We start from the raw sequence: 26,998 nt of genomic DNA, 5'->3' as shown, positions 1-26,998 counted from the left end.
GCCCACTGCTGCTGCCGGGTCTCCTCTCCCGCCCTGCTCCGGCTCGGCCGCCCACCCGCTTCCCCCGTGCCTCTCCGTCCCGCGAGCGGCGCCGGGGAGTCCCGGGCCCCCAGCATCCGGGGTTGCGACTCGGAAACGCTCGCTGCTTTCTCCCGTGGTGGTCTGCACGGGGATGCACCTTTCTCCACCCCTGCGAGTCGCCCCGAGCCCCTTCCTGGACGGACGGACGGACGGCGAGCCTGGCGCCCTTGTGCTTCGCCGCCTGCCGGGGTTCCCGCGCGTGGCCGCGGCGCGGCGGTCCCAGCGCCTCTGGCCGGCTGCGACGGCGGCGCTCGGCAGAGCAGCGACTGAACCGCGTAGGAACAGGCGGCAGGTCAGTTCTTACAAGGGCGTTGCTTTCTGTGGTTTGAGAAATTGCACTGCGGCATTTAAAAACGTGCCTTAGGATTAAAAAAAAAAAGACCTACAAATAAGTACAAAGAAGCCCATCGCTCTTACAGTCCTCTGGCCTCTCCCATTTTGCCTGGCTGCCCGTACGCCTTGTCGCGTGACAGACGGAGAGGGATCCCGGTAAGAGACGAATAAATGCTGCCAGTCCTGGGATTTTAAGCAGGACATCAGTGGGCCTTGTAATAGGGAACAATACCATGGCCCTTCAAAAAAAAAATCTGTGGGGGTCAAACGGGAAGAAAGCAAGAGAGATGCGTGAAAGTGTGATGAGATTGTGTAGAAACTACTTGAAAAACGTACTGAATTTAACAGAGAACGAGATCTTTTCTCAGGGTTTTTGGAGTCGCTGCACGTTATCTGATAGTAAGGAGATGGTAATTTCCTACTGAGTTCTGCAGAGCTCTTCCACAAGGACAATACAAAAACCCGAGAATAACACGTGGATGTTCTGGCATTGCCACCTGCTCCCGACCCCCAGCTCTTTCAGGCCACCCCAGCAGCTCAGAGGGGGGCACCATAAATACCTTTAATATTAAAGAAGCGGCTTCCTTTGAAACACCTGTTTTGGAGTTGCCCAGGGCCTGCCGATGGCGCCGCGGGGCACGGCACAGCGCGCCGCGTCCTTCTGCGCTACTGCAGCGGGAAGGCAGGCGCAGAAGAGAAGCGGGTAGAAACTATTAATTTGGTAGGATGGGACTTGATTCGTGTTTCGGTTTTCTTTTCTTTGGTGCAGCAAGACGGAGCTGGAAGAGAGGGTGACAGCAGCAGGTCGGCCGGTCGTCCTCCGGCCGCCGGGTCCGACATGATGCCTCCGCCCGGGTGCGCCCTGCAGGTGGGAGACATCGAAACCGCGGTAGAGGACAGCGGGCTAGAGCTAGCAGCCCTGGAAACGCGCCCGAGGATTACTCTTCCGGTTTGACTTGCGAACAGCCCTACAGGTTGCTCCCGCTTTGGGGCTGCACGGCGCGGCGCCGCTCGCGGAGCTGCTGCTGCTGGAGGGTCACTGAAGAACGTTCCTCGTCTCGGCTTAGTCGAGCTGGTTGGTTTGCGCCGGGGCCGCAGAGGAGGCGAGGAGGCGGCCGCGGCGGCCGGTGGGGTGTCGTGCTCCAGGCAGCCTCCGCCGGGGCTCGGGCCGCCAGCTCCTCCGCGCTGTGCCTGGCCTGAGCTCACGCCGATCGAGAGCACCGTTTTAACTCCTGGAGACGAGTCCTTCGAGAAGGACCTCTGTCCAAGTCCAGCGCAAACGAAAGGAACCCCCAAAGAAGTAGCTCACAGAGAGATGCTTTCTCTGAGCGCTGAGAAAAATATGAAAAAATGGTATGTTTTTCTCTTAAATATTGTAAGTTATTAGTAACATGACAACACTGTAAGTTATCTTTACAGGAACCTTCAGAAAACAAATGTGTAGTATGGAAAACTTAGTCCTAAAGGCGATTCATCATGAAGTGCAGATGCTCTGCCCGAGTCCCACACCCTGTCCTGGGGCATGTAATTGGAAAAGAAACCAAAATGAATACTTTTCTCAGTAAAGCATGCGAAGGGAAGGATATCTGTTGGTGCTTGCGGGGTACTGCATGACCAGCGCCTGCAGCCCGGCTATCGGTAATGATTGTTCTCCCGTAACTGCGTGAGGGGGAGGTTGTGGTTCCTCTGCAGATGGGTTTTTGTGGTATTTCAGCTAAATTCAGCTGCACTGTATGACAGTATTTCTCAAAGAGTTGCTAACTGCACCTCTGTCTTGATTTCAGACTATTTTACGTCTTTTTTTAATGCACGGAAAAACGATTGATGGAAATAAATGCTATCCCCAAGCTTCCTAGAGCTGTGCGAGCAGGATACCAGCGTCCGGCTGAGCGCTGCTCCCCCGCTTGGGATGGGCTCCTCCTTCTGCAGAGAGTGAAATACGTGTCTCGGTGCAACTTTCCCTTTGCCTTGCAGTGCTCTTGGGTAACTCGGTGACTCTTCCTTACAGTAACCTGGCAGGGCGCGAACTTCGCGTGGCCGCGCCGCGCTCCTGCCTCTCGGACGCGCCACGGATGCAACCGTATCCGCCGTGACGTGCGACTCGGCTGACCGAGTGCCTTGCGCGCCGTGCTTGGGAAACCTTCTCCCTTCTCAATAAACAGTCCCGTCCTTTAGCAGCTTCCCGCGTGCGCCGGTGTTGCTCCGCAGCTCGCGACGGCTCGGGTGTTGGCCCGGCTGTTTCACGCCCGCACGGAGAGCCGGGTGACGTTCTGGGGCCCTCGTTCGGGTAACGGTTCCGGGTCTGCTCGGCCTCTTTCCCTGCCCAAACCCTCATCGACCGTGCCGTGCCGCCTGCCTTTGCCTGTGGAGTTAGCGTTTTGCCACGTTCCTCTTGGACGTTACGGTGCGTTGCATAATTAGGCCTGCGTGTGTCATATATTCTTTAATTCAGGGTGATTACAGTTGCTGGATTACTGTTCCGCAGTGGAGATTGTCGCCTCTGTGCTGCCTGGTCGTTCGGCGTTCACCAGGCCAGGCCTTTCCCTGGTGGCCACCGCTCCTCGGTTCGACTTCAGGAAGTTTAAATCTTAACTGAGGCGGGATTTCTCGACGTAGCCTTGCGCCACTGGGCACCAAACTCCTTCGGGCCTCTCCGAAAACCCCACTGTTAATGAGGATTTTATTTTTGCTTTTTCCTAACTGCGCTATTTTTATATAACTTATAATTTCAAACCGATTTTGAAATACTTTAAACTTTGGTTACATATAGAGAGAGCAAAAAAAAAAAAAAAAACACACCCCCCAAAGTCATGACCCGAGGTGAGGCTGCCTGAAAAGCCAACGCACGTATGAATTTTCCCCCGGGCGAAGGGCGGGCGGCTGGGCGAGAGCAGCGCCGACGGGACCGTGAGCGGAGAACGCGGCACCCAAACCCCGACGGCGACCTGAATCGGCACCGGCGGCACTGGGAACTGCAGAAACGCTCGCGGCCCTTTCATGGGAACAGGCGTTTCTGTGCCTCAGCGCTCTCGGCTTCGGACTCGTAGCAAAGCTCCCCGGCTTGTGAGGAGGAACGGCATCTGTGAGGAAGCAAGACTGATCATAGGTTCAAAATGTACTTTTCTTCCATTCTCACATTGCTACAGTTAAATTATTAAATGTATTTTTATTAAATTAGCGCACAGACTAGTGTCATTGGCCTTAAATATTTTAACAACGTCTGCGACGTCTCCCCTTGTTATTAGCGCTCCTTGAAGGCGTCTCTTCGGGCCGCGGCGGTTCCCGGCCCCGGGTGACCTCGGCGCTGCCGGGGGCACGCGGTGCGAGCGCGGCGGCGGCCGCTCGGCCCGAGCGCGGCGGCCCGGCCGGAGGCTCGGGAAACCACAGCGACTGCCTGCGCCGCTTTCTCCGGGAACTGCACGGGCGCCGTGCTGCGACACAGCAAAGCGGGTAGGCGCGTGCTCAAAAACTGCCCAGCGGAGACAGACGTGCTGTTATTTACAGAGCAGGGCCTGGAGGAAATCTGTGTATTTCTAGCTTTGAAGACAATAGAGGGGGATGAATTAATAATTATACGTGTGTGCGCTAGACTTAAAGACAGATTTATGTATATGTCTTTTTTTTAATTTCATTATCTCTAGATATAGCTTGGGTATTTTTCATCAGATCTTAGCAGATGAAGGGGCAGGGTCAAGGGTGCTGCTTCTTCGACAGCAGCCCTGAGAGCGACTCCGACCGGTTGGCGCGGAGCGGGTTGGGATGCTCTGACCAGGGCTCCTCACCCTGCCAGCAGCTGCTCTGAACCAGGGGTGGGTTTGCAAATAAATGTTCTCATTGGCAACCCAGCAGGAAAAAAAGAAAAAAAAAATTCTCTTTGTATTCCCTTAAAATGAAAATGTATAGATTTCTCAGTGAATGGGGGGGGGGAGGAAAAAGTTGTAGAAATGTTTCATTTTAATTGGGGCATTTAAAGTTATTTTTAAAAAAGCAATAAAAAATTTGGAAGCAGAGGGCTAGATGGCAAAGGGAGTTGGGAATTATTTGCCAAGTGGAATGTGTAAAACTAAGGTTGAACCCCCCTCTTTGCCTGATTGCCCAGGGATTTGAATTTGGGTCTCCGAACTCCTCGGGGAGCGCCCAACCGCTGGCAGATTCTGGGATGAGAATCTGTCCTGCTGAAGCTGCTCTGCTTTGTAAGAATAATTAAATATTCATTGGGCCAGTGAGAGAACAGAAACAATTTGATAGCCTGGGGATTAAGACTCTCCAATAAGACGAGGATACAGAAGTATTTCAGTTCCTGATCCAGCTCTGATGCCAAACGGCTATGAACTGAGGGTCAGGATGACCAAATTTACAAACTATTCCCGTTGCGTTTTCCAATATATAAATATGACAATAATTCTTTCTTTCAGCTCTGCTTATGCCTTCACAGAAACTGGTACCAGCTTTTGTGATGGCGAATTGCCAGGGAATCGCCACTGACTCGAGCGATCCCCGTTTTCCAGGGGGATCAGAACTGGGGCTACGGACTCTTCAAAAATCCGTCTTTGTCCCAGGTTAGTCTTTCTGAACCCACAACTCGACACTCAGCACAGTGATGTAGAGGAAGTATACCTTGATTACAGCAATGTTATAGGGAACATTTTTTACTGCATGTCCGTCTGTGGTGGTAATCTGGAGCAATACAGTAGGAGGGACCTGTAAACCTTTACTATGGCATTAATAACCCCAGCAGTTTCTGTCAAGCCTTAAGGAGGCAGAAATCACCGCTCAACATCCACTCAATTAGCCGCTGCCTTAAAAAATACCTTCGTTATATCCGCTTGAGTAAATGATGAAGCCATTCCTGAGTTTTGGGGGCTTTTTAGCGCGGAAGGAGAAAGCTGAAGATGTTTCCCAGGTGGAAGCTGTGACCAGGGAAGCAGCGCGCGTGGGGAGGCGCCAGCCGAGCCCCCGCGGCGCCCGGTGGCCCTGCTCGGGGCCGCCGGAGAGCCAACTGCCTGGGCCGGGCCTCCCCTGCTGCTGTGGTCAGGGTAGCTGCAAAAAAGGGTTTCATGCCTCGGAAGAGGTTTCCTGTTTGGTGTCCAGATGTACCATCAGGCCGCCTTCACCGATGGCACGAGTCCATCGCGAGCAGGAGAGGACGCCTGGAAAGGCAGCTCCTCGCGTGGTGCTCAGGATGGGGTAAACCAGGCGTTACAAGCGTCCTGCTGCTGCAGAGCAGCGACGCTCGTTTGGAACAACCGAGCCCCGTTTAAGGGGGAGCAGCAGCTTGCGGAGAGCGTTCACCTTGAGCAACTGCAGCGGCAAGCGGGCGTCGAGCGCTCTGTCGCAGCACGAGTCCAGAGCGTTTAGGATTGTTCCAGAAGAAACCAGCGGGGCAGAGAGGCGTTCTCGCTGCCGCTAAACTTGGCGATACTGAAGGAGGCCAAATCCTCCGCTGATCTCCACAACTGGAGCGGCCAGGAGGGGGGCGTGGGTATATGCATATATACCTATCTACCTATATGTGTGTGTGTGTGTAAGCGCATAAAGGAAAAGTCCTCGGCGCTGCGGGGCGGTGGCAGCGGGTGTCCGTGTGTCCCGGGCCGGGGCGCGGCGGGGGCTGCGCGGGCGGGGCGGGCGGCGGCGGCGGCGGCGGCGGAGTCCGGTCCGCGGCGGGCGGCGGCGGCGGCGCGGCGGCGGCGCGTCCGCGTTTTGCGAGCGGCCGGGCTGTATTTCCCGGGCCGTCCATGGCTCGGTGCTGTTGGCTCTCTCTCCGTCTGATCAGCCCAGGCTGCGCGGGGCTCCCTACGGGATCAGAGCGCTCCCCCGCCGGGACTCCACTCCTCACATCCTCCTGCTGGGACTCAGCTACATTTCCAGCCAAGCCTGGCTTTATTATGTGTGTCTGCACTGCAGCCCCAGCAGCAAGATCAGGAGGAGGAAAAGGAGCCAGGACAAAGAAAAGAGAGGGAGGCTGGCGAGAGCTAAAGAAAATAAAAACCCAGGGCAGCCGCGGCAGCAGCAGCAGCAATGAAGGCAGGAGCAGTGCCACCTTCCAGCGAATAACACATGGAGGCAGCTAGCGGCCCCGGCATCGATGCAAAGAAGCACTTACCGTGTTTTGCGAAGTGCGTTCGTGCCGGGGAAGGCGGCGGCGGCGGCGAGAGGCGCGGACGGCGGCGGCCAGGCGGAGGGGAGGCGGCAGCCTGCCGGCGGCATTAGCTCCTCGCCGGGCCGGGAGGCGGCGGGGGCGAGCGCCCGGCTCCTCGCCCCGCAAAACGAGAATTAAAAAAAGGACTCGTCGCCGCCGGGCTGCGAGGACGGGGAGGAAACAGAGAGGGAGAGGCAGAGAGGGAGGGGGCCGGCTGGAGTCGGGGGAGGACTGGGAAAAATCGCAACGAGCTTGCACCCCCCCCCCCCGAGCGCCTCGCGTTGTTTTTGTTGTGGTGGTGGTTTCTTATTTTTAGGCACTGATTTTCCTCACGCGCCCTCCCTCACCCCAAAATACAGGGAGCCCCGCTCGCTCCGTGCAGATTTTTTTTTTTTCGTTATTGTGAAAGTCGGAACCGGACTAAGAACTGCAGGGCGCCTGCAAACTTTAAAGAGAACAAAAAGCCGGGTGGGGGTGCGGGCAGGCTCGGAGGGGGCTCGGCTCCTGCTCCTGGTATTTGCACGCTGAAGGGGGAAAAAAACAAAGGAGGGGGGAGGAAGAAACTGCAACTGTTGCGCCTGTGATTTTTTTTTTTCCCCCGGGGGGGGGAGAACCTCGGGGTGCCCGAGGAGGGTGGAAAGAGGAGTTGAACTTGCCGCATTGCAACAGGCAAAGAAGTGAGAAATCAAATAATCGATCCTGCTGCTGCTGCCGCCGCGGCCGCCGCTTCGCCTCGCAGAGCCGAGCAAAGTTTCGAGTGGGCAAAGGGGGAGCAGGCAGGGGAGGACGAGGCGGCCAGGAGGAGGACGAGGACATGTCAAGGAGGAAGCAAGCCAAGCCCCGCTCGGTGAAAGGTAAGAGCCCGCCGGCCGCGCCGCGCTGCCCGCGGCCCCGCCGCCGCCGCGGCCCCGGGAAGGGGCGCGGGAGCCGCCGCCGCCGCCGCCGCGTGACCAATCAGGGCCGGGCGCGGCTTGGCGGGGATTGCGAATCCCCCCCGACGGGGCCGCCGCCGCCCCCGCCACCGGCCCCGCCGCCGCCGCCGCCGCCGCGCGGGCCGGGGGGAGCCCGTCCGGCCGCATCCATTTTGGGGGCTTCGCCGCCCCCCACCCCCCGGCCTTGCCCGGTCGCCGCCGTCGGGAGCGGCGCTGCGGCCCGGCCCGGCCCCGCTCCGGCCGCCCTCCCGCCTGTAATGGCGGCCGGCGCTGCCCCGCGGCCCGGCCCGACTCGGCCCGGCCCGGCCCGGCCCGGCCCGGCGGGGCGGCCTCGACGGCATGTGCGGGGCGGCGGCGGCGCCAGGGCGTGAGCTCATCGGGCGCTCTGATGTCACGGGCGGTGATGTCAGAGCGGAGGACGCGGCCGGCGCGGTGGCCGGGGCGGGCGCGGAGCGGGAGAGGGGCGGCGGGGCTGGGGCTGGGGCTGGGGCGACGCGCAGCAGCGGGCTGTGGCCGAGGCGGGAGGAGCCGGGCGCCGGGAGCCGGGAGCCGGGCCGTTTGCGCTGCCTGGGCGGGCGGCGCGGCCCGCCGAATCTCTCGTTCGTGAAATCTGCGGGTTGCTGTGGTTTAATAAGGTGGAACTGAGGAAAAACAGCGTTGTAGCTGGTGGCTGAAATTAGTGTTTCTTTATCATTGGCAATACCGCTTGTTTCATCTGCTTCCTCCTGCTGTCCAAGATGCAGAACAGTGATGAAAGAAGGGAAGAATTAGAGTCAGTTCCTTGACTTAGGGAGCATCTGTAGGGTTGCAAACTTGAAGCGCGTAAAATGCTTGGCATTGAAGGAACAGCAGCGGAGTTTAGGAAGGGACTGCGTTAATGCAGGTTAAACATTAAACTTTACAAATAAACTCATGCATCTTCTGTAGGGGATAGCAACTACTGAAACGTTTACAGTGAGGAGGTGTTCAAGTCCCGTGTTTTTCTCCCAGAGAGCAGAGCCGCCGGCAGCGCGCAGGAGGGCAGGCCCCGCGGAGCCGCGCGCCCTGGTGCCAGACCTGCGCGCTCTTCCGCTTCGCGGAGAATTCCCGCGGCCGCGGAGGCAGCGATTTCAGAGCCCTCCCGCTCCTGGCCGTTAGGAGGGCAGCGTGGGGCTTACTTAACATTTTATTGTCTTCTGCACAAAGCACAAGTCGCAAACTCAGTGGTCTGGGGGCTTTGTTGTGGAAGCACAAAAGGATCGTAACTTTTGATGCTTGTGATGAAACAAAAACTCGAGAGCATCCATTATTAAATAACTCGCGGACAGACAAAACTAGCGTTCAGTTAATCGGACGAGCAAAAGAAAGAAACGAAGCCCCATCCGGTGCCATTTCGTATTGCTGTATTGAAATATCCATTATTTAATAGGTCACAACGTAAGTAATGTTTGCTCCAAATGTTTATGAAGTTTCCGCAAAGTAAGCCCTTCATCTTTACACAAAAAAGCTTAAACATCTATTTCCAGACGGATAGTACGTTTTAGCTTTTCTGCTGGGTGTCAGTTTTGCGGTGCGGTGTTGTGAACCTCCACCACCGAGGACGAGCTCTTTTAAAGGGGCTGCTTCGGTGATTGCTGTGTGAAGTGTTACAGTCCGTAGGAGGAAGAAAGGACAGAACTAGAACTATTTCTAGTGGATGTTCTGAATTATGTTGTTTGAAACTAAAAGGATCACAGTTTGAAAAAAGTCATGGAGGCCTCAGGTCATGACTTGCCTCAGACAAGGCGCTCGCATTTAGTGGACAGGCCTCTGGAGCTTGAAAATATTTTTTCTGTGGTTAGGTACCACATTTAGCGTTCAGGAAATGGTTTTATGTCAGTGAAAACGGTATTTGCTTTAGAAGCTCAATAAATAAACATAGAAACCCTGTTATATAATAAAACTATATATTTACCATTTATTAGTCACTGGTTTCCTACTTCATTGCTTTTTTGGTGGCAGTATCTATCGCAAGGTATCGATACTTTATAATGAAATTTTGACCCTAATTCTAATGTAGAACAGATCACTATTTACAATGGCATTTTTATAAATTGAATCAGGTAACTTACTGGCAAGTCATAACTGAGGAATATTTTCCATGTAATGTGGAAATATCTAGAATGTCTTTGCAACAATGAGGTTGGTAAAACCTGTTTTTTAAAGATTCTAAGTATTTCTATTGCCCTTAGGTAGAAAAAAATGTGTTTTCAGCTTCAGCAGAACCTGACTGTAAATTATACCTCTTAGCATTAACTGACTAACAGGCAGTCTAAAGAATGAGCTGAATCTGGGTGAAAATTTTGATAAGAGGAGGCAACTCATGTATGTGTATGCGGGATATGGAATTCCTTCCTTTTCTTACGTTCGTCCATATCTTTTGCTTTTAAGAAGTCCATCATATACGTTTTGTGGTCTAGGGAGTTGGCAACCCACTAGATTGCCACAGTACATGTTTCCATGGAAATAATTGAGATGTAATAAATAAAGGCACTCTGAGGTCACAGGTTCCCCAATTCAACTGAGAAGAAAACAAGCGTGAATTATGTGGATATATGCGTGGCATTTAGGTCTTCAAATAATTCACAGGTTTTCTCTTTTCCATATATTAATTTCACTTTGTGCGGCGGCTTTTGTGTTTGTTAACCACTGTAGAGATTTGTGCATCCTTCCTCACTGAGAAAGATTACGCAGTAAAATAGCCTCGGTTGGAGCCTGTGGTGAAAGGTGCTATTCTGCGTGTGAAAGGCCAGTTGCCTGCATGTCAGCTGTGAGTGATGCTGTCTTTGACATTAAGGAAGCGACCGACTTGGACAGAAGTATCAAGTGATGACAACTGTTAGAGCCACGTAATTTAAAATTAAGTAATTGTAAAACAAACCTGGAAGCCAGCAAGCGTGTAGGTCCTGTAGACCCGTGCTCTGTGTTGTCAGGGCTCTGGTTCAGGCTCGCAGAAAGTTGCAGTCGCTGCTCCGGCTGTAGCTATACCAGTAGCCGGGCAATTTTCCCTCGTGTGGAATTCATGATTTGCAGGCTAATACGCTGATTTGTGGTAACTGTTAGTCTGATTGCGCAAACTCAAAGAAATTCAGCCTTTGTAGCTGGTGGTTGGGGAGGATGTTGTCCTTGGTTTAAATGAAGCTTTTTTGGAGATCAACCAGGACAGAGGAATTCTGAGTCTTTGTTAGCTTAAAAAATAAATGATTCAGTGGTAATGTAGTGTTAGCAGCTGTGGTTTAAAACACTTGTCTATCCTGAAGCTTTACTACGCATCATAACCGAAGACCATGACTATAATTTTTCCTTGGTACAGAATCATCTTTTGTAACGCTGTCAGTCACTTGATTTGTTGAGGGCTTTTACAGTTATCTGTGAAGAAGAGCTCTGTATCACCAATGTTATTAAAATCACATGTTCTTGAACATCAGACTCATCATAATACAGCTGTGAACATCAAAATACGCTGTCCCTCCCTCACAAGTGATCCGCGGTAATGCCAACACAAATATCTTTAAAAGTTTGTTCTGTGCTATCAACTTTGGAGAGATGCTGCGCTCCAAGTCTGCTATGGGGCCTGCGAAAGATAATTGTTGATGATTTCTGTTGAGACCTAGATAAAACTGTAGCTTATCACGTTACAGCTTAGGCATGCTTTGGAACCAATTATATGAAATATTGAAGTCCTGGTAGTAGAGCCATAGGTTTATCCTGTGTCATTTTAACTGAAGAATTACTTGAATGCAGTTTATGGGGACTGGGCTCCTGTTGGCACAAGGTTTTCAGCATCAGATGCACTTCGGTTGCTGAATTTGACAGTTTTGCAAATTGCTGTCAGATTGCAAGGGTATTTTGTGCATAAACATGCTAGTCGGTAATCAAACTGTTTTGCAAAAGAATGCACTAATTAACTCTAGATTTGTTATCCTACTTGAAGTTGCAGAATTGCTGTCATATTTTTTGCTTTCCGTGGGCAAAAAATGCTGATAGAAACTTTTGATTCACACCCTAACTGCCTCATTTGTGTCAGTCAAAAAAAAAAAAAATGTGTGGGGGGAGGAAAGGTGGCTCTCTACTTCGTTATCTGCAAAGTAAATAAAAATACTTCAACCATTTGCTGGGTTCCAATTAGCTGATTGCTATGAATGATCCACTTTAAAGGAATGCTGTTTTACCTATCTGCTCATGCAAAGGTTTGATTTTTAATGTCTTGTGAAAAGGATTCTCTTTGTCTTGATTGATGTCAAGAATAAAAGCGTGATGGTAATATCCCTTTGAAAGCTATTGTATTGTCAGCTCTGGCTGACAGCAGGAGGCCCTCCTAGTGCTATAGATTAGCGCTGTGAAAACACTGACATTTTCTTTGTTATATTGCTGTTGTTCTGCTTGCAAAGTCAATTATACAATGTCGGAGCTCAGTTACAGAGTTGACTGTGGAAGTAACAATGTCTTTCATACTTGTCTTAAAGATATAATTTTCTTTTTTTCCCAGTTGATAGCGAGGAACCTAAAGGTACTGGAACAGTACATTCTACAAATTAAATTTTGACAAGTATAATCATAATTGCCAAATGCAAGAGACTTGTGCGATTATCCTTTAATTTTCCAGTTCATTCAAGTTTCGGTGGAATGTTATTGATACAGTGAAAGCAGCCGCTGAAATTGATAAAACTCATATCAAATAAGATTACAGTCTTGATTGTTCTTTATCAAGTGTAGCTTTTGGGGGATTTGGAATAATCGGAGACGTTGGTGTTTCACTGTGGGGCTGGCGCCAGGAGAACGTTTGAATCCGTGCAGTATGCCCTGCCTTGCCTTTAGGGATTAGCCTACCGGTTTTAATTTTTGCGTGTGTGTTTTAATATGAGCCTAACGGCGTTCTCCCGTGAACTCCAGAAGTCCCATTTTCCTTCCTTTTTCTCCCTCTGGTATGCTTTCCTGGACAGGATCTGTGTGGTATTTAACTGGTTTTATGGATTGAAACTCATGCCTATGTGCAAACACCTTTTAATTGTGGTCTGCTCCCATTGGTCCTAGCGCACTTAACTAATAAACGTGGCCAAAAATTGAAACGATGCAAAAGGTAACGCAAGCAGCTTAAATACTAGTGGGAAGTCTCGTGTTCTTACTGATGCTGCGTCTACTGTCGTTGACGAAAAAGAATATCGTGTGGCAGTAGTGGCTCGCAGAGAACGCTTATTTTTTTTTTCTTGAGAAATATTTGTGTAAAATCAGTGCAAGTTGAAGAGCATCATTCACTGCTGAATTGCTTCAGATGACACATGCAAAAAATAATCAGAGAGCGCTTGTTAGGACGTTAATTGTAGGATTTCTAAATTACTGTTATAAACTAATAGGGTAACAAAAGATTCCACAGTTACCAGTAATTTGTCAGGATTTATTTTGTTTTTCTTCAATAATTGAAAATTAATGTCTTGAAGTGAAAGCAGATGTTCATGCCATCCTCTGAATTGGATTTAAAAATGATGTTTTGTAGAGGCGGTAAGCTTGTGTAAACACAAATTGTCTTATCATAGATTGGGCTTTGGCTTGGTTTTATCTATTGTTTGGTGCCAATTTAATGTTTATGTTAAACCTGTGGAAGTGGTTGCAGCCCGGTTAAATTAACTGAGCAGAGTGCTTGGGGTGGCACCCAATGATCAATTGTTGGAGTAAACGTTTTAAAAAAAACCCAGCTCACCTGCTGGCTCTGTGAATGGTGATACTTACTCATGCTGTAGTACTCTATTTACTTCTATTTTGATAAATATGCTCTTAATTGCTTAGTCAGTTATTTTTACAGAACTAGTCCATTTATATCTTCCTCCCCACCCCCAATTTGTAGACTCAAAGTTTTGGTACGTCGCAACATTAGGAAAATGCAAAACACCTGTTTCTTTTTCTTTTTTTTTTTTACGATATCTCCTAGTCTCATGCATTAGCCTTCAGTCTGTGAGAGATAATAAATTTCGTCATGTATTAAAATATTCTGTTAAACAAAGGATTATTAATTACCCACAACAATTGAACTGTCTTACAAAAATGGCTACATCAGCCCCTCATCGCTCCATCAGTATTCCCCTTAAAAGCCTCTGGAAAACGCTGCCTGTGAGGTTCCGCTGTAGCCTGGTAAATGCCCTGGAGTAGTGAAATACTACCAATATAAAGCCTGTTACAGACAACTTCTGTTAAATCTTGCCTGACAAATGACGGCAGAGGGGAGGATCTGGTTTTTGCACGTGCGTTAACATTCCTGTATTAGGGGACTTTGGGTGTGTTTTAGTCGAGCGAGGACTAGCTCGGAGATGCCTGGCTGGCATACGTTTATTCAGCGTCCTTTTAGAGCCCTGAGCTGGGTTCCTGAATGTTTTCTTCTTTGACGTCCTTTAGTAAATACAGAAAAGCTGCTTGCTTGTCCTCTTGGAGAAATGAGGTAATAGAAGTTTTAGGTGCTGCATCTCCTTGACAACGCGTAGGGGTAGGTATACGCACAGCAGTGAAGTGCGGAGGTTTACCAGAGGCGCTGTATTCTAGGGCATGCCCGACGGCTGAGATATTAAACGTAAAAAATAGCTCCGGTGGCGTTTGCAGCTGGGGACGGCACCAGCTTGGACCACGGCAAGGGTCTGCCCTCTGCGCGGGAGCAAAGGGGCGCGCGCTGGCGGCCGCGGCGCAGCGCGGTGGCGTACGCCAGGAGCTTTCCCCTCTATGACTTACTCTGTGCAGCCCTGCTATACCCACCTGAGCCGAGCGATAAGTAGCTTCATTATATTGTTTGCATTTGCTTAGGAAGAAAACCTTTTGCTTTCCATCCGCAGATTAGGCAACAGAAAGACCAATTTGCAGAGCTTGTAAATGCCACTTGTTAATCATATGCAGTGCAACTATTAATTTTTTTTCTTTTCCCCCTTGGATGTGTTAAGTCAACTTTTTAGCTTTTTGTGTAATTGAATTTTGCCCTTTTGTTACCTGGGCATGAATTATTTTTGAAATGTTGTCATTACCCGCCCCGCTGTGAGGTTTATCTCTTCTGTTCATCCTAATTAAATAAAACATACTGTTGTTGGCCAGTCTCGCGTTGAAGGGAATTACCTGCCTCAAGGCTTGTCGATGGTCGTTGGGCTCGCTCGCTCGCTCGCTGCCGCCGCCACCAACTACCAACTTGCTTTTAGCTTCCCATTTCAAAGGGATCGGACGTGCCGCGTGGCAGGCGGAGGGCGAATGCTCTCCGGGACTTCCAAGAGCCGACCAAACGGTAGAAGCCTCGCAGCTACCGGAGAGGAGCGTCCAGGCCGGGCGCGAGGCAGCCCGGGCGGAAGGCGGACGTCTCCTTTCCCGGAGAAAGACCACGAAGGAGAGCGCAGCGGTTGCCCTAGGTGCGTGGGGGCTACAAAATCTCAGCCGCGGTGTCATCGGAGCCACCCTGCCCGGGGGCTGGCCGGGCTGTCCCTGGCGGGGCCCAGCTTGTCTCGCTTCGTGGCGTCGCTGGCAGTTACGGTCTTCTCGGATCGGGTCCTCCTAACTGAGGTTTCCTCCTGAGGTGTAACAGCTGCTGTTTCTTTAGGCAGAAGTTATCTGCAGTTCTTATTACGGGAAGCGAACCACGCATTGGGTTTTCAAGGTGAAGCGGAGGGGGAGCGGCGGTGCGTCCGTGCCTCCGCTACGAGCTCGGTCACCCCCGCTGCCGCAACTGCTCCAGGGGAAGGTCGCTGCAGGCCGGCCCTGGTCCGGTCCTCCTCGGCCCGGGGCGTCTGCTCCAGCATAGCCTAATTCTGCTTTCCTTGTACTAAAAAAACGCTACACGGGGGGCAAAAAGGCAAGTTATCCATGTGTGTATGTGGAAAAAACGTGAAATGGTATTTTTGGCCCCTCCAGGCCCAAGACTCATCGAAGTTCCTTCGCTCCCACATCTAAATCCCTCCGTCCGCTGGCCGCCTCCGGCGTGCCCGAGCCCCGCCGCTCGGCCGGCGGGGGACGCCGGGTTCCCCCGTGGCGTCGCTGGGGCTTGGCTCGGCTGTTTAAACTCTTCGTGTCAGTCCAGTGCCCCCAAGCTGCTGGACACCTCCTGATGCTCTTGGGGACTCCCCTCCGGCCCGTCGTCGCCAGCGGTGGTGCTTCCCGCTGAGCTGGGCCGGGGTGGGACTGGGCTCCCTCCCAGCGTCCGCGTTGCGACTGGGAGAGAGGAGAGGCCAGGAGATCCGGTGGGATGTCTTCGCTGGTCGCTGCCGGCGCAGTTCCTAGCGGCGCGCCAGGCGGGTTGAGGTGGCAGAGGGTAAAGCGGGGTTGAGGGCGCTGCTGGACGGCCGCGCGCGAAAGCCGGGCGACGGGGAGCGTGTTTAACGGCCGCTTGAGCAGGCAGGTACAAACGGGCTTGTGCAAAGCTGACCGTGAGCCTGCATCTTTTCAACCTCTGGTCCCCCGGATTAAAAAAGTAAAAGGAGGCAGAGAAAACACGTGATAGGAGGAGGGCCCCAGCGCCTGGGCACGGGGCGAGGGGGACGGAGGGAAAATAAGGGGAAAGACGCGCCTGGGACCTCCGCTCCTGGCCTACGAGCGTGGAAGGCGCCTGGTGATTAGGTGCAGCCTTCGGCAGAGGTGTGAACGCATCTGGAGCCGCGTCTGTCTTGTCTTTAACGTTCAGTTTGCAGCCTGGCAGAGCAAAGCAACGTGAAAAGCCAGGCCAGCTGCGGAGAAGGGCATGACTAAGGGTGAGCAGACACGGGGACGCTAGAAACGTGAAACACCTGAAGGAAATACCTTTTCTGCTCTTAATAGTCAGTGCCAGCGTTTTGCTGCCTGGAGGGGTATATCTGCTTTAGGTTACAGCCGGTTTATGTTTAACATAGAGAAATTTGAGGACAGCGGTGACTGCAGCCACGAGTGCTGGAAGCTGCAGATATTTCACGATCATGGCAGCATCCGCGCTGGGCCTGCGAGGGCGGCTGGTGCCTCCGCTTGGGGCTCGCGGGGAGCCGCGACCTAACCGCGGGGAAAAGTGTTCAGCGCCGCCCGTGTAAGCGCACACACACAAATACGTACTCTAAAAGACGCCTGCGCACGCATGCATGAAAGAGAAGGTCTAGAGGAATCTTTAGCATCTTTTATTAGACCCTATTGATAAGACTGCAGAAAGCAAGGAAGTTTTTGCGGTGCACGAGCCTTTCTTCAGTCCTGAAAAAGCAGCAGCCTTCTGGCTATTTTGCTTGGTAGGTAAATGTAGCTTTACTCTAATTTACTTATTCAAGCTGTTACTCAGATTCCTCTTGCTTCATTAGATTACTCACATGAGTAAAGATTTACTGGATTGCATAGCAATGCCAAGCTTTTGTATTATTTATTGCTGGATGCTGTGGAAGCGTTTCAGGCCGATAATTTGCTCATGGCCTCCTTTATTTCGAGGAAAATGGCATGCCTTGCCCTTCATAATTTCTTTGCTTTTACTGACCAGACTGTTCCCCCAGAGGGCATGTGGGATGTGGCAGAGTGTCGAAAATGCTGGGATGGCGAAGGAGAGGAGGAGGGCTGTGTGTGTGAATTGCATGTTATTTGCTTTATGCTAGGCTTCTCTGGCGAAAAAGGTGTGTTTTTAGAATTGATACTTTGTGCAGAGTGCTGAAGTCAGCTCTGGATGAGGAAGTTGTTACCCTGACGCTATTTTTTTTTTTTTCTTCATATGAAGAAGTACTTTCAGTCCGATGCTGAGCATCGTTTAGGAGTATAATACAATGTATTATGAGCCATTTTAAAATGAAACTGGGAATGCGTGCCTTCAGCGCTCGTAGTGAATCTCAGCTAGCGCTCGTGCATGAAGTCCATTGTTAGGAATTTCAAAGGTTTTTTTTCTTTCCTAATTTATCTTTTCTGCTTGATAACTGGTTCATCAGACTGGTTTTAAATCTCTGTTCTTATTCTTCAGTAAGCACTAATGGGAGGTTCTGGGTTTTTTTTTTTTCCCCTTCTTCTTAATATACCTAGATTTGGCTCCAAAGGAGGACTTGGAGGCGAGGGTGCGGAGCAGCGTGGGGCGACGCGACGGCCCGGGTGCCTCGTGCGCGGCTGCTCCCGTCCCCGCTCTCCCGGCCCCTACCTGAGCTGCTTCTCCAGAGACCTGGGGGAAACATAAAAAAAAACCCCTAGAAAACGGCCTTTCAGCTCTGGGGCTGTTTGGGGTGTACACGCAGAGCTCTGTTAGCGGGGTGTGTGCTGTGTTGGACGTGCGCTACGGATTAACCCAACGACCAACTCTGTATTTTTCTAATCTCAGCTGTGGTTTTTGCTCCTTGCCAGTGGGTCTGTATTCAAAATATGGCTCCAAAGACAACGCACAGAAAAATGAGCTTTTAATTTGTCACCTGCTGTTGAACCACTCTGTCCTCCTTGAGATGCCAAATTGCAAATGAGCTTTTTGCATCCCCCTGCACAGCCGTCCCAGAAACGTCCTGTGTTTCATAGCTGCTAGTGGCACAACTGAAGACATTGGACTGATGGCTTAAAAACAGTTCCTGTCTGGTTGGAGCATGCAAAGCAAACAGTGAAAAACGCGGGCGAACAAAAAGGCAGGGAGAGAAACGGGTATCTCCCATGGCTTCTGGGGCACCGATTACCTCCAGCAGCAGAGTCTGCTCTAGGCTTTCTGTTTGGCAATGTTGGGGACAAACAAAGCAAAACCACTTCTTTGTGCTATCACTCAGAGAGCTGTTGGAAAAATCCACTTAAAGTCACCTTTAAAAAATTCAGTACGAGTTCTACATATTTTATTTTGGAGACGGTTATCTCGTCCGGCTGCGCAGACCAGGTCCAAGCGAGCGGGGATGCCAAATACCCCGGCTGATAAAAGCGGGTTGTCTCCTAGCAAGCGTCAAACCACCTAATGAAAGTTTACCTTGAGGTATAAACTGAGAACTCCGATTCTTAATCTACAGGCAGGAATTCAGACCAATTCTGCAGTTACATATAGTGGTATACAGTTAGGGCCTCCGGTCGTGTGTAGTTGTACGTAGTAAAGGCTCTTAAACCAGGTATCCGATTTTAAAATAGTGAAGAAAAACGTATTTCCCGCTTAGTACTAAGCGTTTGGACTGTGCCGTCTCCCCACGTGTCCCGCTTTTGCGCCCCCGTAGCCGGGCGGCCGCGGGGCCGCGGGGGCGGGAGCGGCGGGACGGGGGGTGCCCTCGCCAGCCCCCTTCGCCAGGAGCCGCAGAACAGTCCGCTTTTCCCTCGTCGCGCTGCTTTTTGCTACTTTACCCAGTCTTTCTTTTTTTTTTTTTTTTTTTTTTGGAGTGAATTTTGGACTATGGCTGACCCAAATTCTGCCGCCTCTGACGAGCTAACGTGTAGGCTTCCTTACGCCCCTGGAATTGTAAAGTAGTTAGGATTTTGTTAAGGAGTACGACTCGGTTGTCCGAGCCAACGCAAGCTGCCCGGGCCCTACCCCGGCTCTTGGCCTTCGTGGCCCTCGTTACTGCTGAGGGTTGTTTGCTTTCTTATTTAGGACATTTCTGATGTGGCAAATTTAGATGGCTTTCCCTGCTGTGCGAGGGCTATCTTTTTTTGCCTGTTTGCTTATTTTTAGTCACAGAAAATAAAAAAACTGGCTGTTTGCCAGTAAGAAAAAACAATCAAAAACCCCAGAGCAGACTCGATAGCGTACCTTTCCTTGCTCTTTAAAAACTCCCTTGGAATTGTAATTACTGAACTGTTCTTCTGTAGAAGCTTGTGCTTCGCTGCTGAACAGATAACGTATCAAAGAATAAAATAGGTTTTTGGATTTCCTATTTATTATTAATCTTGTTTGTATTTGGCAAAATACTATGGTGAGAAAACAGAAAGAAACGTTCAAATGTTGTCCCTTACATAAAGAAATAAGGGAGAGTAAGATATTTAAGTAACGTAACGTGCTTGTGCAATAGCATTGCTTGGGCTGCAGTCTGGGCTCTATACCAGCCTTATTTTTAAAAAAAAATTGCTTTAAATTTTATAAATATTTCCCTGTCTCTCTCTCTGTGTGTCTCTCGCTCTCTTTTGCAATACCTAACATACATTGCCTGCTCTGCTGTTAACTCCCTGATGCAGAATTCCTAAGTTTGGGCTAATAGAAAATTTGGAGGATTCTTCATTATCTGAACCTCTTGAGAAATACCAAATATGTTCCAGTAATTGTGGTGTAGTACAACAGGGAGTCACACTGGCAGTTTGTTGGAAAGGGTTTTTCCTGTAGTTATGAAAACCATACAACTATTAAAATCCCCAAAACTGAAACCGCTGGGATTACTCATATACTTACAGTTAAGCGCATGCCTAAAGGTAGATATATTCAGCATGTATTTTTTGACTTGCATTTCGCTCCTAGCTTGAGAATGTCGGAAAAAATATTCCTTAATCACTTCAGTCTTGTGCAGCCTTTTAGTTTTGTGTTTGTGCGGCCCTCGCACAATGGGCTGAGGCTCATGGCAGAAGCACCTAGGTGTACGTACTGCAAAGCAAATTATTAATAATAAAGAATAGGAAGTTTGCAAAACAGTAAGATGTTACAGGCTGTTAGCAAAGCATTCGAGTCAAATTTCTGCCCTCCTGTCTTCTCTTCATAACTCTGCCACAGCCTGGCGATGAATGAGCGTGTGGCCCTTAATGTTTCTCTCTCGCTCTTTTTTTTTCCCCCCGCCCCGCATCGTGGTGGTATGCAAAGAGGGTGTAACATTTGTCCCTTGGAGATGAAAGTGAATGTCTTAAACACTCTGAGATCCTGGATAGGTGAAAGTGAAATGAAACACTGATGTTTTAGTTCAGGCCGTAATTTTTGGTTTTGCTTGTTGGTTGTTTTGTCTTCCCTGCTCTAGAAAATCAGATTTCTAGAACAGAATCAGGAAGAAAAACTAGGAAGTGGTGCTTGTTCTGTAGCAGTAGTATAGGGGCATTTGTCCTCGTTAGGCAATCCGTGTTGGGAAGGCACAGTTTGCCGTGTTTTGCTGTCTGCAAGATAGTGATGCAGAGAACTGTTACTACTTGCTTAGTGTCTCTTAAAAAGTTTCTTTGGTTTAAATATCTTTTGTCTCATATTTGACTTTTTTTTTTTTTTAAGAAAGCACTGGCACGTGTCTATGATGTATTATCTCCAAAACTTAGTTACCATGCATATTATTCTTAAGAAACAAAATACATTTCATGCTTATGAAACGATATAAATAATTTGCTTTGAACCAGAATTTGGAAATATGCAGATTGTGGAGTATAACTAATATAAAAATGTTTTTGTTGCTCCTCTTTAAAAAAAAAAATTCCATTTTCATGAGTATCAATATGTGGGGGAATTCAATTTTAAAAACAGTCCCAGCCACTTTGAAGAAAAATATAATGCAGCACATAAACTCATTTTAGACACTACTTATTCTACCGTGTCCCATTAGTTGATGTTTGCACAGCGCTTTGAAAATGTAAAGCGCTATATAAGTGCTTATTATTACTACATTATTATTATTCTCCCTCTTGAAAAAAGACCCTCTGGGGAGAGCGAGACTTGCTTTGCATTTCATCTGTAGTTCGGATCCCACAAGAAATATACCCGTTTGTTTTGATTTTTGCATTCTTTCCTCCCCACTTCCACCCTTCTGAAAAAAAAATAACTATTGTGTTTTAGAAATTACAGAGTTCTTGTTTAGTTTATGGTTGGTTACTGCACCAACAAGAGTAGTATTTGGAGGCATATAAAAACCTTAAAACTTCAATCTGTAGAACAGGATAAATCACTGCCCTGGTCTCGGAGCCTCTGTGGTCTGTAGGTGCTGGAAAGACACCTTGTCCAGGTCGGGTACGAGGAGGTAAGTCGGCGTCAGTGATAATGCCCTTTGGCCGGGCATCGTCCTGCCGGCCGGTGCCTGAATGTGGGCCCCAGGATGGGAAGTGTTGGGTGACGTGAGAGAGGGGGTGGTTCTGGCAAAGCCCTGGAAGAATTTCCTTCCTACAGGCAGAAAGCACTACAAGTTTTTTCTGTCATATCGATATGATTGTTTGCCTTAAAAAGAAAAATTCTACAATTGCTCTGCTCCTTTACGGTCTTTTAACCACGGCCCGCGTCACTGCAGGTGGATGAGATGTTAGTTTTAGTTCTTTTAGCCCCCTTTAGCCTTGAGTCCTTATAGTGAAGAGGACTTTTAGTGGGCAGTGCCAGGCATTTACAGTCTGCAAATGCCATCTTCAAATTTAAGGGCGATACACATTGCCATGCAGTGTTTGAGACTATACTGGTAGCCCGTGAGACTTAGACTTCTCTTTGCCCTGGCACCCTTAGCCTTGCGTGATCGTAAACTAGCGAACCGGTGAGGGTGAGACTGCTTCACCCAGGGTGAAGGATTTCCCGCCTCTCGTAGCTATTTCTCTTGCTACGCTCTTTGCCTCTTGCCTTGGTTTCTGAACTGCCCCACGTTGGACTCTCCACAAGTCGGTGACTCCCAAATGCCGTTTCTGTAACCTGGGTTTGGAGCGTGGTACAGAGAGCAGGAAGAGTGCCTTGGACGAACGTGTGGGTTGGGAGAGGCGGAAGATGATGTGAATTGCAGAGCATAGCCTGACCTAGACGTGTCGCGGGGCTTGGCCCTTAGTTACGTTACCACACGCAGCCACTGTCTTCACCATATGACTGGTGAAGTCATATGCAGGATTGCAGCTTGGTTTCCAATAGAAACAAGGTTTTACGCAGTCATCTTAATCTGTGTGTGCCCTTCAGTGTTGAATCTTAGCCGGTTTCAGCCAAGCTTGGCAGAGAGCAGCGACCCCGCTTCTGCTCCAGGAGCTTCATGGCAAACAGGCATGGAAGGAGGAGGAAACTCTTGAATAGTCTGGAATGGCTCTGGCCAAAAAGCACACCTTCTTAGTCACTGAATAACCTGTGCAGAAGTGCGCTTATAATAAATGCCTGACCGCAGGCAAAGCTGATACCTGTGCTTTCCTAGGCTGCAAGCCTGCAGTGCGGAGGTGCCCAGGGCGAGGCGGCACTGCCCGAGCACGCGCCCAGCCACAGCTTCCCGCGCTGCCTTGGGTTGCAGCCTTTCCACAGCATAAGTAATGAAGAGCTTCATCTGCCAGGTCACCTGCTAGGGGAGAAGTTGCAGGAAGGACCTGCAGCACCTCTACTAGTGTCACGGTGCTGCGCTGGGCATCGCTTCTGCGGGGAGGCTCCCGCTTGCCTTTGCTGCTCCCACCGGCACGTGGGGGGCGATGAGGAGGATCTCAGTAACGTGGGTGTTGCAGAGCTGCTAAGGTTATCGCTTGTCAGGTGTCGTCTGTGCTGGGGGGAAGCCAGAAAGGCCAGCCGACCCTCCAGCTTCTACCTCTCCTCATCACTGAGCCCAAGAGCAAGGGGTTGGGTGCCTGCAAGGTGGAGGGTGCTGCTGCGGGACATCACCTCCAGACCTTGCTGAGGATGTGTGTGCCTGGAGAGTTTCCTTTGTGCATGGGTGACGCCAGAGTGGGGACATGTGGTAGCAGTCTGGACTGATATTGCCCTGGTTATCCTAAGGTCTGGAGCTCCCTTTGAGTTATTCATTTGAACTGTTGAATAGTTTGGCTGTGTGACTGACTGTCTTAGTAACACGTGCATACTTCTAGGCATTGCCTAAATCAAAACTGAAGCGTAAACGTTACCTGACAATTGTAAAACCATTTATTATGTTATTGTTTTGTAAGGAGTTCATCAGCCCTGTCGATGCACGTCAGGTGCCTTAGTTTCAAACAAGAAAGCACTAGGTTGGATGGACTAAAGCAATGTGTTTCATAATCCTTTCAGCAAAAGTCTTGGTTACTTGCAGATGTTTCATGAAGCCCTTTAAAGTGTGGATGCTCTGTTAGAAACCACCATGCCAGTAGCCCTGTCACTTGAGAACACTGCTGAAATGTGAAGACCTTTTTCTGCAAGTGCCCCCTCTTTGTTTACCCCTGCTCCAAGCAGCATTGGACCACCGGACAGCGTTGACTGTTTCTGAAGCTGTAGTGCCGTGGTGCGGGAGTCTAGGCAATAGCCTAGACCAATAACACCTTCAAGAGTTTCTTCCCCCTCCTTTCTCCCACCCTCAATCCCCTCAATCCCTCTTTCTCCTGCACAGCGTATTGGTGGAGGGCTGCAGGGTAGGGATGGGACCTGGGGATGGGGCAGGGGGGGCAGCGAAAACTTGGCCTTTTAAGCTGGTATCAGTGCTGAAGCCGTTATCCTGGGAAATTACAGTCCAAGAAATCAGCTGTCAACTAGTTTTGCTGCACTCGGGGTTGGAGGGACTTGTCAGCATTTGGGAGATAATGGAAAGGGTCAGTACAACCTTGTCTTCCTTTCTGCTTCAATCTTTTTTTTTTTTTTTTAAATATGAAATGATTTGGGAGTGGAAAAGTGTATATTTTTATAACTGGAAACTGAAAATGAAAACCAATAAGCTCGAGCGTTTGAGATTGCTGGAATGTTTGAATGGTGAAAGACTCGGAGATGGAGGTTTCTTATTCTGAAACACTCCTGCCTCCGAGAGTCTCATGTAGCAGCAGATGTTAAGTACTCGATGTGGTTGAAAAGGACAAAAAAGTTCCACATTTTTTCTTGCTTTTGGTGCGAAACTGCCAAATTTACGGTGTCCAGTAGAAATCTTGTAATGAAAGAAGTCTTGTTATTGAAACCTGGCACCAGGGGATGCTGAACTATGAAGGGCATCTCCCACAATTCACAAAAGCCCTGGTATAACCTGGCAAACGTCTCACTGCAGAGCGATCGCCTGCCCTGTACCTCGTTTAAGGTGTTTACCTGGAATGGGAATGGAAGCCGGCAGACCTGCTCAGTCGTTGCGTTCGCTTGTCTCCGCTCATCCCCTCCTCTGGGGATGTCATTTTCCACTCACGTTTTAACGCCAAACACAAAAAAACGACAGTAACTGTGGGGATCGTTGCCCTCGGTGCCTAGCCCCGGTAGGACAGAGGGCTGAGTCGCGGCGGGCAGAAGGAAGGTGCGATCCCTCTGGCTGCCAGCGGGAGGGCAGTCCCCCGATTATCTCGGGTAGCGCGTGGGGGACCCGCACCACGAGTGCCAGCGTCGCCCGTTCCTCGGTTTCCCCGCGCCCTGAAGGCGATGTGCCCTCTGCCAGCGCCGGGGCCGGCAGCACAAAAGCCGCCCACCCGCGCGCGGAAGCGGCCGCGAAGATGCTCCAGAAACGCGACCGTGGCGCGCGGAGGGAAGGGCGAGCGGGCCAGCACGGAGCGGAAAATAAAGCGCAGCTGCCCCTTTCAGCCGCCGCCGGCTCGCGGGGAAGGGCCGTGCCCCGCGGGGCTGTCCTTGGGCGGCTGCCCCTGGGCGCGGGCCGGCTCCCGGGGCCGGCCCCCGCGGGGCTGCCCTAACGAGCAGCCTGGGGACGGGCAGATGGCCTTCCTCCGCCCAGCGGGGCCCCGCTCTTCGGGGAGCCATCCCCGCTGAGACCGCAACAACAGCAACCCGGGAGCCGGGCAGATGGTCTACTGGCGACCGCGCTAATAATTGCATCAGCTGGTTACTTCTGCAGCCAGGGAAGCCTCCTACTCGTAGCCTCGCTGAAATGATCCTGATTTCCCCCCCCCCCTTCCTGCCTTGTTTAAATTTATTTATTTTGTGCACGGGGTGGGGGTGAGGCTGGGTGGGCAGCCATCTGCCGGAGGTATTTGATAATCTAGTTAGAGGAGCCCCCGAGCAATAGCAGCGGTGCCTGGACAGGCACCTGAGTGGGCGAGAGGCCGCGGCAGCCACAGCTCCTTTCTCACGCATCACATGTAATCTAGGGCTCTAACGATGGTGCTTGTTGAAAAGAGAAGAGCTGGCCTGGTATAATCCTTTCCAGCCTCAGAGGGACGTTGCAGTCTCATTCCTTGCACGAAACACCTGCCAGCCTCCACCTCAATTGCTCGACATACCTAAGCTGCTGCTGCCTCCAGCGACGTGCGCGCCGGCCGGCGATGTAAATAATGCAGGATAGAGTGGCGGCGTCCTCCTCCGCCTCGCCCTCCCTCGGCTGGCACCTCGGGGCCGCGGCTGGAGGAGAGCTGATGAGATGTCCGCTGGCAGTTGCTCAGGCTGTTTTGCAAACCTGACTTGCCCTTCACCTTTATCGCGCGCTTCCTTTTGGGCTCTCGTTAGAGAGACAAAAGACGTGCGTGCTCCTGTTGGCGTCCCTCCTGTTCATAGGCTTTGCCGACGAGCGCAGCCTCGGTCGACTTCCGAAGCAGCGCAGCAAGGGGGGCCGCCCGCAGGCAGAGGGCCTGGAGACGCCGCTTGCCCTGGCCGTTGGGCTGCCGGGAGCCTGGCGCGCCCCGCGCGGCGCACCTTCTCGCTCGGTGCTTGCCGCACTGCCGGTCCCAGCTTGTCGCTGACCCACAGGTCCCCCAATCCCTAATAGCAGGATTAGATTCAGTCCGGCCAAGTCCTCCTTTCCTCCTCCCTCCCCGCCGTTTGCGGTATTTTGCGGCCAGCCGACGTGCAGCCCGGCTCCTGCCGGAGCCCTGGACGGGCTGCTCCCGCTCCCAGGAAACCGGCCCCGCGTTTCGAGGGGCGCCTCGGCCCTCCCTCCCCGTCCCCGGCTTGTCCCCTCACCCCTTCGCCGTGATCTGCCCCTTTCCCTTACCTGCGTCTCGGTCCGGGCTGCCCTCTGCCTTCTGACCTTGCACGAGTGTCTGCTGCAAACACATTGCTTCTGCCAACCTTCCCCATATCCACGCCTCGAGATATATATTTATTTTACATGAATTTCTTTTAAGCAGCAAAAGAGAGTAAGAGCTTGCTCCGGCGAGCCTGGTTTTTTACAACTTTTATTAGGCAAATTAGGTCTTGCCTCGCTTTTAGTGCTTGTAACTGATTTCCGTGAAGGCAATTTTAGGACTTTGGTTTATGCTCATCTGTTTCACCCCAGCATAAACGCTGCAAAAATTTCAGCGCTCAGCTTGCTTGATAGTTTGCTAGTCATGAGTTTCATGTCATAATTTGTAAGAGGGGTGGGACAAATGGTGGCAATAGGGTTTCTTAAAGCACTGATTAAAGTCCACTTTTGTAAGTTGAGAGTCCGCCTCCTTAGGAAGAATCGGGGATTGCCCACGTTCTTCACAGCTTCCCTCGTCACGGCGTTGTGGGGGATTCAGTTAGTTACGTGACGATACTAATATGAAAATATTACGCTGCTGCGTTCTGTGAATGTCTCTTTCTCTGCTATAAGCTCCAAACGTGCAGCCAGGGATGTTGAACTGAAACTTTGCAAATATCCTGCTGATCCCTTCAGGACCGTTGCTTATGTAGCCTTATTTTTTCTTTAGAAATCGTAGGTGTGGGTAATTACACGTATTTTTGAAAGCTCTAACTACGCCTCATTTAAACTTCTGCAAACATCTTTGTAAGTCCAATTAAATGCCAGCAGAAGAAAACGATCAAAAAATGAAATGGGGAAATGTGCGTTTACCTAGATACAGCTAGCAAGCCAAGCAAAATGTTATGTTAGCCCAACAAATGGGTTATTCA

The 26,998-nt window shown here is 50.7% G+C and overlaps 1 protein-coding gene and 1 long non-coding RNA gene across 2 annotated transcripts in view; one reads left to right on the top strand and one right to left on the bottom strand.

Moving 5' to 3' along the window:
* Nucleotides 1–1,770: 1,770 nt before the first annotated feature.
* On the bottom strand, nt 1,771–7,231 carry LOC138068429 (uncharacterized). The gene is made up of 2 exons (XR_011143250.1): nt 6,518–7,231; nt 1,771–3,494 (listed from the first exon to the last, which is right to left on the bottom strand). It is a non-coding gene; the product is annotated as an uncharacterized lncRNA (long non-coding RNA).
* Nucleotides 6,219–26,998, top strand: part of ZNF423 (zinc finger protein 423) — a 221,110-nt gene continuing 200,330 nt past the window's right edge. The window contains exons 1-2 of the mRNA XM_068955862.1: nt 6,219–6,530; nt 7,223–7,407. Coding sequence (XP_068811963.1) covers nt 6,472–6,530; nt 7,223–7,407 — 244 coding nt within the window. The 5' untranslated portion in view covers nt 6,219–6,471. The remainder of the gene's footprint in view (nt 6,531–7,222; nt 7,408–26,998) is intronic.

The sequence above is a fragment of the Struthio camelus genome, chromosome 10, assembly GCF_040807025.1.
Source record: "Struthio camelus isolate bStrCam1 chromosome 10, bStrCam1.hap1, whole genome shotgun sequence".
NCBI lineage: Eukaryota > Metazoa > Chordata > Aves > Struthioniformes > Struthionidae > Struthio > Struthio camelus.
The sequence above is the reverse complement of the archived record's forward strand: the minus strand, read 5'-3'. Positions and strand labels throughout refer to the sequence as shown.